The 15690-nt window shown below is 34.3% G+C and overlaps 1 protein-coding gene across 1 annotated transcript in view; it reads left to right on the top strand.

Annotated features, from left to right (window-relative positions):
- ube3c (ubiquitin protein ligase E3C) overlaps nt 1-15690 on the top strand; it is a 46791-nt gene that overhangs the window by 23702 nt on the left and 7399 nt on the right. The window contains 7 exon segments of the mRNA NM_200473.3: nt 1668-1765; nt 3094-3226; nt 4474-4721; nt 10019-10231; nt 11945-12133; nt 12269-12335; nt 13571-13701. Coding sequence (NP_956767.2) covers nt 1668-1765; nt 3094-3226; nt 4474-4721; nt 10019-10231; nt 11945-12133; nt 12269-12335; nt 13571-13701 — 1079 coding nt within the window.

Raw genomic sequence — 15690 nt, 5'->3', positions numbered from 1 at the left:
AAAATGGTGCTCAAGATTTTCTTTGTTGTTGTTAGAAATGTTGACTACAATGTTTTTTAAAAATATTTTCATATTTCTGTGATAATATTTTTTCAGGGATTTGTTCTATATTGAATAGTTTGAATGATAAAAAATGGGATGTCTATTATTATATAAAGTATTTTCTGTCATTTTTTTTATCAATTTAATGTGTTCCTGAAATAAAATACTGTTCTTGAATATTTGAACTGTAGTATAATCTAGTATAATCTACAGTAAATTTAGTAAAATTTGTAAAATTGTCTGGATATTCAATATAGAATTGCTTGACACTGTTGTAGCTTTTGTCCATGTAAATTTACAAGTGGATTAATAAGTTATAGGTGGAATCTGTACACGCAGAAAGCCGCAGATTTCTGCACATTTTTAGCCCAACATTGAGTCTATTTACTTGTGTAAATGTGTGTACATTTATAATTAGTCAGTTTTTAAATTGATTTCAGTAATAATACTGACTATTATGAAAATGTTCTTTTGATTTATTTACAATACAGTTTGTAAAGTAAAGTTTTCTGTCTTTTAGTAGATGAACTAAATGAGACACTTGCTTTGTTTACCAAATAAGTGGATCTGGATTTGCCTTGTAGAAATTAAATAAAAGTTTAAAAGGTATTATTTTTATTTCATATATTAAGTTTTTAGTTACGATACTCCCAAAATAATTCTGCATAAATCCGCAGAATTTTTCAAAAATTCTCTGCAGAAATAGCAAAAAATTATTCTGTCTGGCCCTAGTCATCGGTATGTCATCTGATTTTTATTTTAGTCCATCTTTGAATATTGTTATATACTTGATGTAAATATGTGAAAATATATATTTATTCATTCATTTCATTTTCAGCTTAGTCCCTTTATTAATAAGGGGTCGCCACAGTGGAATGAACCACCAACTTATCCAGTATATGTTTTACGCAGCAGATGCCCTTTCAGCCACAACCCAGTACTGGGAATAAATATATATTTATTCAGTTCTATTATTATTATTATTATTATTATTATTATTATTATTATTATTATTATTATTATTATTATTATTATTATCATTATTATTATTATTATTATTATTATTATTTATATAATTTCAGTGACATTAGTAAATGCATTATTCTTTTATAGTATAATCATTAGTCTTCTGTCCTTCAGTAGATATTTTACATAGAGACTAACCTAGATTTGCATTGTAAATCTTAAATAAAGGTTTAAAAGTTTTTAAATTATTTTTTAAGTTTTAAGTTTCTGTACTTCCAAAGTCATTCTACATAAATATGCAGGTTTTTTACAACATTCTGCACCGATATGGCAGAAAATGTCAGCAGATTTTTCTGGCCCTGGTCATCAGATGGATTTCTCATTATATTTCTAGATGTTTTTTAAATTTTTGCTTTTTTTATACCCTTTAAATAACCATATACTAGAGACGACCAGAAGGTATAAGGACACATGAGAAACAAATATGGAAAATAACAATATGTTTTTATCTTACATGACCTGTGTACCAGAGCCAAGATTTGAACATTAGTAAATATTCATTTGTCTTTTTGAGTAAAAAGAAATGTTTTCTCATCATAATTTTTTTTGCAAAAGAAGTATTCATTCAGAGATGATGTGTAATCTTTTTTCCCCCACAGTTGGACTGGAGCCTCCACCATTGTCAGTATCAGAGGAGAGACATTTGGCAATTCTCACTGAGCTACCGTTTGTTGTGCCCTTTGAGGAGAGAGTGAAGGTATGATACTTAGCACCAGTCAACTGATTCAGCGATATGTCGTTTGAGAAGGTTCAACATTATTTAATGTGTTTTTAAAACCATTTTATTTTATTATGCCTTAGATTTTAAACATCCCATTTAAAGGCACAATAATTAAGTTTTTTCATTAAAATATCCAAAAAGGACTAGAATGGTGTTATATATATTTTTTGTCTTGATGTACTTATATTATTTCAAATGAATGTTTGAATATTCAAATCAAGAGAAATAAGCAACGTTTACTAGAGACACTATGTGTCTTGTGTGTTCATGCTAATGATGTCCTGTTTGGTTTTATAGAAAACTAAAACACCAAATACGCTTCAATATGTTGTGCATTTTATTACACTGCACAGAGGAGCATTATAATAGTGTGGTTAAAATATTTTTAGGATGATAAAACATCACAGCTTCTTCAACACGTGATTACAACCAGAAGAGCCAGAAGTGGTAGACTGTGGCATAATAAAAGCTCTGCTGCTTTTGTGTCGTGTCACACTTGTCTGTCATCAGCGATTGCTTTGGCTGTCTTGTTTCACATGAACCACGTCAGCTTTACCCTGCTTCATACTACCATGATAATAAATCTTAAATATTTTAGCATTTCTGCAGGAGTCCAGTATGATGTAATGAAGACAACTCCCATGATTTCACACTCAGTCACTTCATCCTCAATCTACATCTTTGTTTTTTCTAAATACAGTTAAAGTCAGAATTATTAGCCCCCTGAATTATTAGAACGCATGTTTATTATTTTCCCTAATTTCTGTTTAAAGGAGAGCAGATTTTTTCAGCACATTTCTAAACATAATAATTTTTATAAGTCATCTCTAATAACTGATTTATTTTATCTTTGCCATGTTGACTGTAAGTAATATTTAACTAGATCGTTTTCAAGACACTTCTATACAGCTTAAAGTGACATTTAAAGTCTTAACTAGGTTAATTAGGTTAACTAGGCAGGTTAGGGTAATTAGGCAAGTTATTGTATAACAGTGGTTTGTTCAGTAGACAGTCAAGAAAAAATACATCTTAAAGGGGCTAATAATTTTGTCCCTAAAATGGTGTTTAGAAAATTAAAAACTGCTTTTATTCTAGCCAAAATAAAACAAATAAGACAATAAAAAAAAAAATAATCCTTGCTTTGTTAAACATTATTTGGAAAATATTTTAAAAAGAAAAAAAATATTAAAAGGGGGCTAATAATTCTGACTTCAACTGTATGTATTGTTTAGGGGTGAAAATGGCATATTGTGCATTTAACATTAACATGAAGTGATATGTGTCTACTGTCATTCTGTGTTTAGATTTTTCAGAAGTTGATCTATGCTGATAAGCGAGAGGTTCAAGGCGAGGGCCCTTTTTTGGATGGGGTTAACGTCACCATACGACGGAATTACATCTATGAAGATGCATATGACAAATTATCCCCTGAGAATGGTAAACAACACAGACCTGTTCCTTTAAATATAAAAAAGCTTATTGTATACAAAAAATGACAAACAATAGCATACGTAATGTAGTTTTCACTGTCACTGAGAACAGACATTATGCTATAATAACCAAAGTGTGTGAGGTGGAGGCAGTTTCACTAGAGAAAAGTCTATAGTTAGCAGTTCCAGACATTTATCGAGCATGTGTTTTTCTGATATTAGCTTAAAGGGATAGTTCACTCAAAAATCTAAATTCTGCCATTATTTACTAACCTTTTACTTGTTCAAAACCTATAACTCTGAAAACATTAAATAAAAAAATTCACCGCCCAAAAGAATTGCCATTATCCCTTCAATAAAGCACAACACATTTACCTGACACTGTACATCTGACTGACCCTGCTCTGCCTGTTCCTCAATCATTTCTTTCTCCTTTGCTTTGATTGATATTGTGACATTAGTATATTTTTTTATAATATACTAATTTATTTATACTGTAGCACATTTTATATAGTACACAATGGCAATTCAAAGTGCTTTACATATAGAATGCAAAACTATCATAAAAATAATCACAACAATAAAAACAAAGAATTAAAAAAGGTTAACATTTTAATTTCAAATTAATTGAGTCACTTAAAACAAAATAGAAACTTATTATACAAAAAAATACAGTGGGGTTAGTGTTCTCGGTGTAGCAGTGCTCCTTTGGCAAATACACAGCTAAACAATATGCTAATTGTGGTCGTTAATGTTAAGTTAACATTATGCCAAGTCGTCACAAATGAAACAATGCATGGGAAACGACTTTAGCGTTAGCAACAAGCTCAACTCAACTGTTTCTAAGTGCATTTTAAATGATAAATGCGGTTTTCTTTCTACTTAGACAATTATTTTAGCTATATATACATAAAATTTTTCACAATTGAGAGTTTTTATTTTTAATAATTTATTGTTTTTTGGGGGGGACAACCCTCGGATGGGAGGGGACAAGTCCCCCCCACCCTGGGATTTACGCCCGTGAGTGAACCATCTTTATGTTATACTTCAAAAGTTCAATGTAAAAGATTAGCAGAATTTCTTTACTGCACTTTGATGAACATTCAACTGGAAAACATAATGGAAAATGAAAAATATTTTGTGTTCTGTTCACAGTTCTAATGCAAGTTTGGCAGCTGTTTGTTAGGGGAATGGATTAATTTGAATAAGTAACTGAAATAATTTTTAAATAATTTTTGCTTTTATCCATTTCAGAGCCTGATCTAAAGAAGCGGATCAGGGTTCATCTTCTCAATGCTCACGGGCTTGATGAAGCTGGCATTGACGGAGGAGGAATATTTAGAGAGTTTCTGAATGAGCTGTTGAAGTCAGGCTTTAATCCTAACCAAGGCTTCTTCAAGACCACCAATGAAGGTCTTCTTTACCCGAGTCCCACTGCAGAGATGCTTGTGGGAGAATCCTTCACCCGCCATTACTACTTTCTTGGCAGGATACTGGGAAAGGTAAGACTGAATTCACAAAAAACTCATGATATATTGCATTTCTCTGAAACATTCCTTTTCTTTTCATTGACACAGAGACCAAAGCTGTAATAATTTGATAACTTCTCATACATTTGTCTTTCACTCGCATAAACTCTCAGACACAAACAAGGTCTTTGGATCGATGCTGAAGGTCGAAGGTCAGGTTCAATCAGTGGTCTCTGGCTGAGTAGCATTATGGATTATGTGCATTTGATTTATGAGGACACAGGAGTTTAAAGTCAAGTTTATTTGTGGCCTTTTGATCCAAATAATTTTTCCTTTGTGTAGATTTATTTTTGTAAGATCATTGTGAAAACCTCTGTGAAAGTGATGCAAAGGTTGCACTCTATTTAAATGAAATAGTATATAACATGACTCGGCTTATGTATTAGGAAAACAATGATAAATTTAGATGTAAAATTATAATTGGTATATTTTTGGCTTTGTATATATTTAGTATGGATTCTGTACATACAGTAGCAATATATAGTTTTTGATAAAGGGATAGTTCACCCCAAAATTGAAAGACTGTCAACGTTAACTAATTTACTTCAATTCTTCAATTATACAAAATAAATCATTGCCCTTCATAAACAGGGCTCGGCAGTAAGGACTGTCTGATGGCCCAGGGCCAGCATGCTAGATGCTCTGGACAGTGGACAGGATCGTTACTAGCGTGATCGGGCCAGTGCTGCCTTGTCACTAAAGTTAAATTTGGCTGCGAATGTTTGTCAGTTCCATGCAAATAGGGTGCTTTCACACCTAGACATTTGTTACGGAACCGGTCTCATTTGCCAAGTTAGCGCGGTTCGTTTGGCATATGTGAATTCCGCAATCGTGCTCAGATCCACGCCAAAACAATCAGTCCGAGATTGCCTGAAAGAGGTGGTCTCAGCTCAATTGAAACGAACTCTGGAGCGGATCGATTGTAGTGAGAAAGCAAAACAATCCAACAAACTAACAAACTAGGCTTTATCACAGTGTATTATGGTTGTGTAGGCTAAAAGTCATATTCATAGCTATATGAAGAGAGAGATACGAGTAGGGCAGGATGTCATTCCTACCAGTAAATGTGCGTTTTATGGTGAAAACGTAAGTGAAAGCATGTGTGAAGCAGTTTATTTTCACTCCAATTTAGTTTTCCTTTAAAGTGGGTAGGACTATAGAAATGTAGTTATAGATGCTCACTGCAGTGACATTTTTATAAACCTGAGATCTTGCTCTATTCTGCTCCTAAACTATCAATGAGAAGAATGTCTATATTTCCTCTACTGACTATGATAGAGTCATTTTGTCGTCATTTGCATCATTGATTCTTTGGTGACTTTATTATGTTTTATGGATTTATTCCAATCTAGTGGGTCTGGTGTCTTTTGTTGGATGGTTAATGATGCCGGAAGGGACGATTCCCACTGGCCAATTGTTGATCTACAGTGTTTCAACACCTCAATTTGATATTGTTATGGCTTGCTTTGAAACTTAAACCAAGATGATACTAAAAATGTAGCAGAGACTTTGTACTGTACACTGGAAACTCCCCAAAATGTGCGCACCTAGCTGTACCATGCAGTGGAAAAGCACCATACATTATGATCCCTGCTTGACATTGCAAATCCTGTGATATGACTATTGTGAATGTGCACATTGCCATGTTGGTAAGGAAACGATATTTTGAGATTTTGTGATAGAAATTGCATATTAATGTCTTCCTAATAAATGGAAACTGATTCACAATGGTGGAATTTTGATAACTCTTCTGATTATCCAAATTTTGCCTGTTGTTTTCCTATATTGGCTGCACCTTCAGCTACTTTTTTTATTGACGCAGTAGTATTGGCCATCTCTTTTGTGTGTCTACGAGCCGGTATTTATTAGCCGCTAATGTTTTTAAAGTTTCATTAATGCGTAGGCCCAGGATTGTTTATCGCGAAGCACATTGACTGGGGGGAAGGGTAGATGAATTACCTCATGACAAGAAGCTCGCTGCTCAATTAGGCTACTCCATTAGCCCATGATTCCCCATCTCTGTTTGTGTAGCCATCGCATTTGGCCATGGACGCTAAATCAGCTAGCACCATAAATAACCGGCTCCGTGCCGCTGGTAATAGAGTTTTGATCTGTTTTACAGTCACGGGCATCAACACCACTTGTGAAGAGGCAATTCAGGCCACTTATTAGAGGGCTATAATGAACACACACACACATACACACACATACCTTGTAGGATGGAAGGGACATAACTGAGCGTGTGCCCTGAGGAATGACTGGCCCCACCCTGCTACTTTCCTGATCTTAATCCATTCAATTGCCCCCACTCTTTAGTAATGGGCAGAGCAATTAAGGTGACGAGATTAATTTGAATTTGACTTTCAATTAACCCTCCTTCTCTCTCCATAAATATGTGAAAGAGTGGCAGGCTGAGTGGGATATTGATATTTGTTTAGTGCTGTTATAAAGGCGACTCGTACGCATTATAATGGCGTCACTGTTACCGGGTCAACCAAATGCACAAAAAAAAACTAGATTTCACTTTCTGTGAGATGATGTAAATCTTATGGTTTTATTCCAATTCTGCTGATTTGTTTTAAAAGTAATGTTGTCTAGCAGTTCAATGGTGTTTTACGTTGTGTGCTATAGTTTTCAGTTGAAAACATGTTTATAAATTGAAGCAGAAAATCTTGGTTAAGAGGGATAGTTCATCCAAAAAAGAAAATTCTGCCAATATTAACTCTCACTTCACTTGTTGCAAAGCTGTAGTTTTATATTTTTTATTGTTAAGCACAAAAGAAGACGTACTGAAAAATGTTTTTTGTTCCTACCATGTATGCCAATGGCTGCTGTTTTCCGTCATTCTTTAGAATATCTTGTTTTGTATTCAACAGAAGAAATTCATTATTTTAAGTTTAGAACCCCTTGAATGTGAGTAAATGGTGAGGAAATGTTAATATTGGGTGAAATATGCAAAAAAAAAGATAATTGCCTTATTTTCCAGATACTTTTACTTGAGATGCAAGTTTGTTGCGTTTATTCTTAAAACCAGAACAAATGGTATAAATTTAGCTTTTTCAGTAATGATTTGACATCTGCACTGGAAAATGTTTTATATATTCTACTAGTTTTTCAAAAGGCTTTTCTGCAACTTTAATTTGTTCATTCATTCTTTGACTGAGAAAGTAAAAAGACTAAAATGTATAGCGATCTGTTTGACATTTATATTTTGAGCACATATTGACACATTTTATTGAGTTTTAATAAATAAATGTTTTATACTTGGTGCCCTATCATACACCCGGCGCAATAGGGCGCAAGACGTGTTTGGTGTGATTTCTTGCTATTTTCAGACCAGTGCAACGGTAATTTTCCTGTTTTGCTTTGGGGGGCTTTTTTTCAGTTTATTCATGACAATTTGCATTTGTATAATGTTGTTATTATTATTAGCAGTGGTATTCATTATATGCATATTTATATTTGTTTTAATGAAAACAAGTTTAGATTTGTCCACCTGTCGGGTTTTGGAGATGTATGCAATGCATCACCATATGAGGCATAAGAATAGGACTTGTGTTTGGATATAACTCAAGTTTTTTTGACCACATTTTGTTATTATTGTTCATTAATTTGTTTACTGGAAATTAGAACAGAATTTTAGAAATATTTTTTAAACAAATCTTTGCACTTAAAAAACTAAATTAAGTGTGTAGACTAATGTATGTCTTTAGTGGAGTGAGTTTCCACTATTTCCTTATCCACAAAAGTAAAGAGTAAAAGTAAAGAGGTTAAATGGTGAAGGCTAGTTCTTTTATGCAGATGGTCTGTTTAACTGTTTTCTCACTAGTGAAAAGTTTTCCCACTTACAAAGTCCACCATGTAAATAGCAAATGCACCATGCAACTGACTCTTAAAGGGAATGTGAGATGAGACTCTAATTGGTTTAATGCACATTATGCTCAAAACACACCCATAACACATTAAGAGAATAAGCACAACCCTGTTAGACCATGCACAGGGGCGCAAATTGGATTTTTCAGTCCTTAAAACAGCAAAAGTGGATTCAGACATGCCCTTAATGCTTTTGCGCCATGCACTTCAGACTTTGCTCCTAAATCATTATAACAGAGCTCTTAAATATAATATATTTTTTGGAAAATAAATTTACAGATTTTTTTTATGGACCTGCTAACCAATCAATTGCACATAACTGAAGCCATAATCCTAGCCTTGGCTTGACGCTCTTGGTTCAAGTCATAGTTTCTCTTATTCATGTAAAAAAAGGAAGTTATGGCCATCTATTGAAAGCCACATCCTTGTGTAGAAATACACTGCTGAATTATTTTACAGAAGCACTCCGTCAGTCTACACTACCCCTTAAATACAGACTGAGTCACACACACACGAATAGCACGTGTTCTGCAGAGCTTAACTGTCCCTTTTCAAAGGGCAACCAGGAGGAAAGAGAAGGTCAGAACTCCTGATTGATGGCAAGTGTGTTAAATTTTTTATTGATTCTTAATGCTGTAAATTTACAAATTTATTTGGCAGAAACAGAAGGCAGCTGCTAAGTTGTTGGCGTTTACTCTCCTGATGGTGCCACGATTTGCATTAATTGCGTTGCCACTGCACTCACTTATATTAAAAGGCCCGGCCATTCATTAATCCTTTTTATCCCAAGTCATTTTGGCACAATTTCTGGCAATAAACACCCATAAATAACTTGAAGGTTTGAAAAATAGTCTCCATATCATTATTGCGACTTCTTTCTCAGGAGCGACGTTATTGATAGGTTTCAGGACGGCGTGGCACATATGTTGCCTCAACAGGACTCGTGGGAAGAATGTTGCTAAGTGGATTATTTTGCATAAAAAATGTCCCATGTTTGAAGTCGCACGATTAACCTGTGTTTAGAAAATGCTCTGATTTATGGTCTGCGTGTGTGTTTTAGATGCATGCATTATGGAGATTTGGGAAATTTATAATCCATTTAGCTTATGTGGTCAAAGCATTTTAGTGCAATCGTTTATTCAAGGCCTGTATAGTTTAATGCCCTCAGATATGCTGTTTTCAGGACAGTTGTGGTACTTGAGCTTTTATGACTCATCATCCTTGTACTTTTTAATAGAACGACAGGTTAAGGATGTTTTTTTATTTTTAAAGTTTGTGCTTGTTTAGTATAACAAGTGTTGGTGATTGTGAGAGATTTGGGACACTAATACCTTGATTATTTTATCAAATGGAGGTCATATTTAATCTCTCTCTTTTTTCTTTCTTCTGTTTCTCAGGCGCTGTATGAAAACATGCTAGTGGAATTGCCCTTTGCCAGTTTCTTCCTGTCCAAGCTTTTAGGCACCAGTGCAGACGTGGACATCCACCATCTGGCCTCTCTAGATCCAGAGATGTACAGAAACCTGCTTTTCCTTAAGAGCTATGAAGGTGACGTGGAAGACCTCGGCCTAAACTTTACAGTGGTTAACAATGATCTCGGGGAGGCCCAGGTGAACAACACCTCTTAATTCTCCACTCTTTTTTTTTTTTTGCTAGTCTTTTGTGTTTCCTTTCTCTATTTCTTGTTCTCCTACATTGTTAATGATTGATGGAATTGTTGTTAGTCTTTACTGATAGAGATAAAGCACGTCTCTGTCTGGATCTCTCTGAAAGAACTTCTCGGTGGACCAGCTCAATCATATCTGCTGGGAGAAAACTGTCTAGCATAGTATTAGAGCTAATCATCCTGTATAATTTCTGTTATTAAAAAAAATCTTTTAATAAATGCTCAATGAAAGGAGGTGCTTAGAAAATGATCATTTTCAACATTGAGAGGTCAAACATTTGCTCATCATTTACTCTCTTAAGTGGTGACAAGCTTTTATGAGTTTCTTTTTTTTGTAGAAAACAAATTAAGACATTTTGAAGAATGTACGAAACCAATATCCACTGACATATAAAGTGGGAAAAATAACTATGAAAATAGAGTTCTGTGGCTACCAGTTTCCAGAATTCTTCTAAATGATTTTTAACTGAAAAATAGAAACTCAGGTTTGGAACAAGTGGAGACTGAGAATGATAAAATGATGACCAAATTAGTTTTACTGAAACATCTTCAAAATGTACTGTTATGATTAGCTAGCACTGATTAGCCCAGGGGTTCCTAAACTTTTCAGCCTGCGACCTCTGAAATAACACTGCCAGTGACTCGCGACCCCCAAAGATTGCGTACACAACAATAGGCCCCATATAAACATGAGCATGTTGACAACACAAAAAAATGCAACAGACTAACATCCATATCATTTTTATAGTCATTTATTAATTTGTTTAAATTAATATTATCCTCAACTAAAGAAACTGGTGGGCATAATGTCTAGCATAAGTCTATTCTTGGTTTAATTTTGGAAACCCCCACTCAGAGATCATCCTAAATGTTCTGTAGTGACTGTATTCATTTTTAATGTAATTAATTGCTATAAAGGTATCAGAAAGGTAACCTGGTGCTATAAAATCAATCTGTTGCATCTGACGCTATTGCCGTGGTGTTAATCTAACGTAAACGCACTGATCCTTAAAAAAATTATTTAAAGACTGATGGCTTTTCATTTACATGTTGTTTTCTTACTATTTAAAAATGACTATTTTTATCTTCTGTGGGTTATGGATAAAATATTGTAATTCTAATAGTTTAATCAAATTTATTTAACTTTTGGAAATCATTAAGTGACCTCCTGTCCTTGTCTTGCAACCCCCCAGACCCCCTCTTTGGGAACCACTGGATTAGCCTAATATTGCATGACAGAAGTCTGCTACTAGTGTTTAGCAAATGAAGAACTTTTGGGAAAACGTAGACAAATAAGGAACAAAATGTGAATTTATTTATTTATTTATTTTTTTCTCCATAAGCACACTTTAAAGATATATCACTCTCTTGGGGGCAGCATGCATGTTATAAAAATGTCTGTAACATTGTTTTAAGATAAAATGGCAAAAATGTCTCTTTAATTAAAAATGTGCAATAATTCTGCAGTAACAGTAAAAGCAGACTGCTATTTACTTTCCGCTTCATTAATGCAGTAAACGGTGGCCATGTGCACTCATTTCCTCTGTGTTCCTCAATTGCCTTCGACACTTTCCTCTGCAGATGCCCTGTTCCACTCAGTCACTGAGCGCAGGGAGACGGTCCCTGTCACACACTCATCTATTTTTGTCTTTTCCAGGTGGTCGAGCTCAAACCAGGGGGAAAGGACATCCCGGTAACCACAGCCAACAGGATAGCCTACATCCATTTAGTGGCCGATTACCGTCTGAACAAACAGATCAGAGCACATTGCCTGGCCTTTCGACAGGGTCTGGCCAACGTGGTCAACCTGGAGTGGCTGCGAATGTTTGATCAGCAGGAAATCCAGGTGAAACTGTCAGCAAAAGTGTCTGAACACAAAACAGTCAGAGTGGATTCATAATTATAACAATGACTTCAGCAGATATTATCTGTTTGTAAGTTTTAATCATAAAATAAATGAAGGATTTTTGTCTATTTCCAGGTATTGGTTTCTGGTGCACATGTGCCCATCTGTTTGGAAGACCTGAAGAGATTTACTAACTACTCGGGTACAAGTCCAAGATTTTGTTACTATGGGGGAGCTGGAAAGATGATGGTGATGGTTAGATGGGAGATGCTTATCATTGGAAAACCTATAATGCGATCTTGGCCACGTGAAACATGTCTTAGCTAATCAAATGACTGCTTCCCCTTTCCTTTGTATTGCCATAAAGGCAGCATTAGCTGTTATGCTTTTTAGGATAATGATTTCAGACTTGCCTTTAATAGGCTTTGCTACAAGTACACAGTCACATTTTATGTTTGTCACTTGGTTTTTATTTTAGATTTTGCTTGATTTATGAGCTTTTTTTTTTTCAGTGATGCCAGGTTGCGATTTACATTTTGTTGTGTTTTCTGTATTTAATTAGCAAGAGAGTTGTTAATTTGTAATAAAGCTTATTGATGCTTAACATAAAACTGTTTATTTGGTTTGTATAGATTTTGTTTGGTAGCACTTTTAAAGGCTGGAAGGACACTATACAATTTCTCAGATTTGTGCCCCAATTGAAGAAGCTAGTTTTTGAAACTCAATCATTCTCAAGACTTTGCTTATTTTAATTAACTAATTCTTTCATCCAATTTGTGCAGTTTATTATAGACATAGTAGTTTTTTTTTATTAAAGCATTTCATATTTTGCTCTAATATTAAAGCATAAATGACTATCATTTGAATGGTAAAAATGCTAAAGTAAAAATCTTTTACCTGGTTAACAGTACATTTTCTTAATATATACTGTGAATAACCATATATTAAATTTGGCAGAATTCCCTTTATAATGCTCCACTTTTTTTATCTTCTTCTTATACCATATTACTATGGTTCTTTTTTTTTTTTTTACTCATCAGTGATGCTCAATAGTTTTAAGAGTTTTAAAGAGTTTTAAGTGTAGATGTTAGTATTTCAAAACATTGGTGTTTTAACACTTTATAAATAAATGGTTTAATATATAAATACATGAATGTACCATTGTTTCAGAGTTTTTTTACAGTTACTATTTAACAGTAAATATTAAAATGGACTACATTATAATTTTTTTTTTTTTTACAGATTTTGACAGAAAAAAAAACAATTTTACAGATTTTTTTTCTTTTTCTTTACAATATGTCAATTTTTTTTATCATGTTTAGCAGTAGCAGCACATAGCTGAAATGCTGTATCCTCTGATCATTGAGAAGTGTTAGTTATGCTAGACTAAAGAGTTCTATTTCTAACTTTGTTTTCCTCGTTTGTTACTCTGCCTAGGTGGTTATTCGGCAACTCATCCAGTCATCAAAATCTTCTGGGATGTAGTGGAGAGCTTCAGCGATGAGGAGAAACGCAAGCTGCTCAAGTTTGTCACAAGCTGCTCACGACCTCCGCTCTTGGGCTTTAAGGTTAGTGACTTTGGCAAAAACCATGTCATAACACGCGACAATATTCCAGAGAAAAGCAATTTGGCGGTCTGCACTAAATGCAATGCGACACAACAGAAGCATTTAAATACCAGCCATTTATTTATATATCAGCCAATGCACTGCCAACGAAATGGTAAGTGTTTTAATCTAATTAATACATAATTAACCTATTTGACATTATTAAATGTACATGGGCTGAGTGACTAATGTGGTTTGCAGTCACAGTTCTGACTTTCCTTTTCAAACCATTTGCTAGTTGTGTTATTTTTATGATCTGAAGTGAACTATTTGCTGCTGCTTTCAGTAGTTTGGCAGTAAATGTCACATAATGGTACTCAAATTGGTAGCATTTAACACTGAATAAAGCACATAATCTGTATCTGAGGTGAGAATTTAAGTAGTTTATCCTGTTGTTTTGTTGTGGAAATATAAGTTTCTAAAATAGAAATTTAGTGTATCACTGTTGCAGATGGTTAGGACAAAAAACACATTTAAACTTTAAAAAGATAACTTGAAAACGCATGTTGCGAGCTGCGTTGCTTGTAGTTAGGACATGGTGTAACCCTAAATCATAGGTCTCAAACTCAATTCCTGGAGGGCCGCAGCTCTGCACAGTTTTCCTAACAAAAACAGCTGATCCAAATAATTGAGGTGTTCAAAAGAGTCATGAACATCTTCATTAGTTGGATCAGTTGTGTTTGATTACGGTTGGAGCAAAACTGTGCAGAGCTGCGGCCCTCCAGGAATTGAGTTTGAGACCTACAGTATGTCCTAAATGAACCTACTGAAAATATAAAAGCGTAAATGTGATTTTAATTAACATCGGGTTTGGTTGTATTATGTCTGGACTGTAATGAGCTAATGTTTTATCTGAGATTGTAAAAGACCTCAAATGGCTCGACTAGAAAAGTGAAATGTACAGACACGACCCAACCCTCGTTTGAGCCACATCAGTATGACTCACAATTCTATTACCACATATGGAGTTCAGTTCAAGTTCATGCCAACTCACACCTGCTGATGATTTGGTCCCATTTTTTTTTGCATTTTTATTCAATAAAGTTATCAGCATCCCCACCACAAAGACGTCTGCTCCCTGTAAGGTGTGCTGGCCTAACTGGGAAATAATGAAGTGAACAAAATATGTTTTGTCGCAGAATGTCGTCATTAATTTGCACAAGGGTGTGTGAGCAAACAAGCTCATTGTAACAAATCATTTTCACATTATAACAGCTATCAGCACAGGCCTTATCTTGGCCTCTGTTTGTGCTGGAGAGGTTGTGACCCCCAGCATTGAAATGTTATTTGGGGCTTTGCCAAGTGCCACTGGCTGTGTGAAATCTATCTGACTGGTAAATTAAGAAAAAAGGTGTAAAGACCCTGTTAAAATTCAAATGTATTTCTCTCGATACTGACTTGTATGTACGTTTTGGGATGAGAGAGTTACGTTTGACAGTACAGTAAATGAAATCGAGCTTTCAAATGGTTCTGGACCCATCTCTGGGGCATTTATATTTTTACTATAATATTACTATATTATTTATATTATTACTAAAATATTTTTTACTTGTTTGATTCATTTTGGCTGGAATAAAAACAGTTTTTAAGTTCTTAAACCCTTTTAATGTCAACATTATTAGCCCCCCTAAGCAATATTTCTTTTTTAATTGTCTACAGAATGAACCACTGTAATACAGTGACTTGTCTAATTACCCTAACTTGACTATTTAACCCAGGTAAGTCTTTAAATTGCACTTTAAGCTGAATACTAGTATCTTGAAAAAAATCTAGTCAAATATTATGTACTGTCATCATGGCAAAAATACAATAAATTATTTATTAAAACTACTATGATTAGAAATGTGTTGAAAGAAAATCCTTCGCTCCATTAAACAGAAATTCGAAAAAATATCAAATAATTAAAATTTACCAGCTTATAATTCTGACTTCAACTGTATATGTCAGTGT

This window comes from Danio rerio, chromosome 7 (genome assembly GCF_052040795.2).
Source record: "Danio rerio strain M-AB ecotype USA chromosome 7, GRCz13ab, whole genome shotgun sequence".
NCBI lineage: Eukaryota > Metazoa > Chordata > Actinopteri > Cypriniformes > Danionidae > Danio > Danio rerio.
This window is presented reverse-complemented; position numbering and strand designations above follow the sequence as displayed.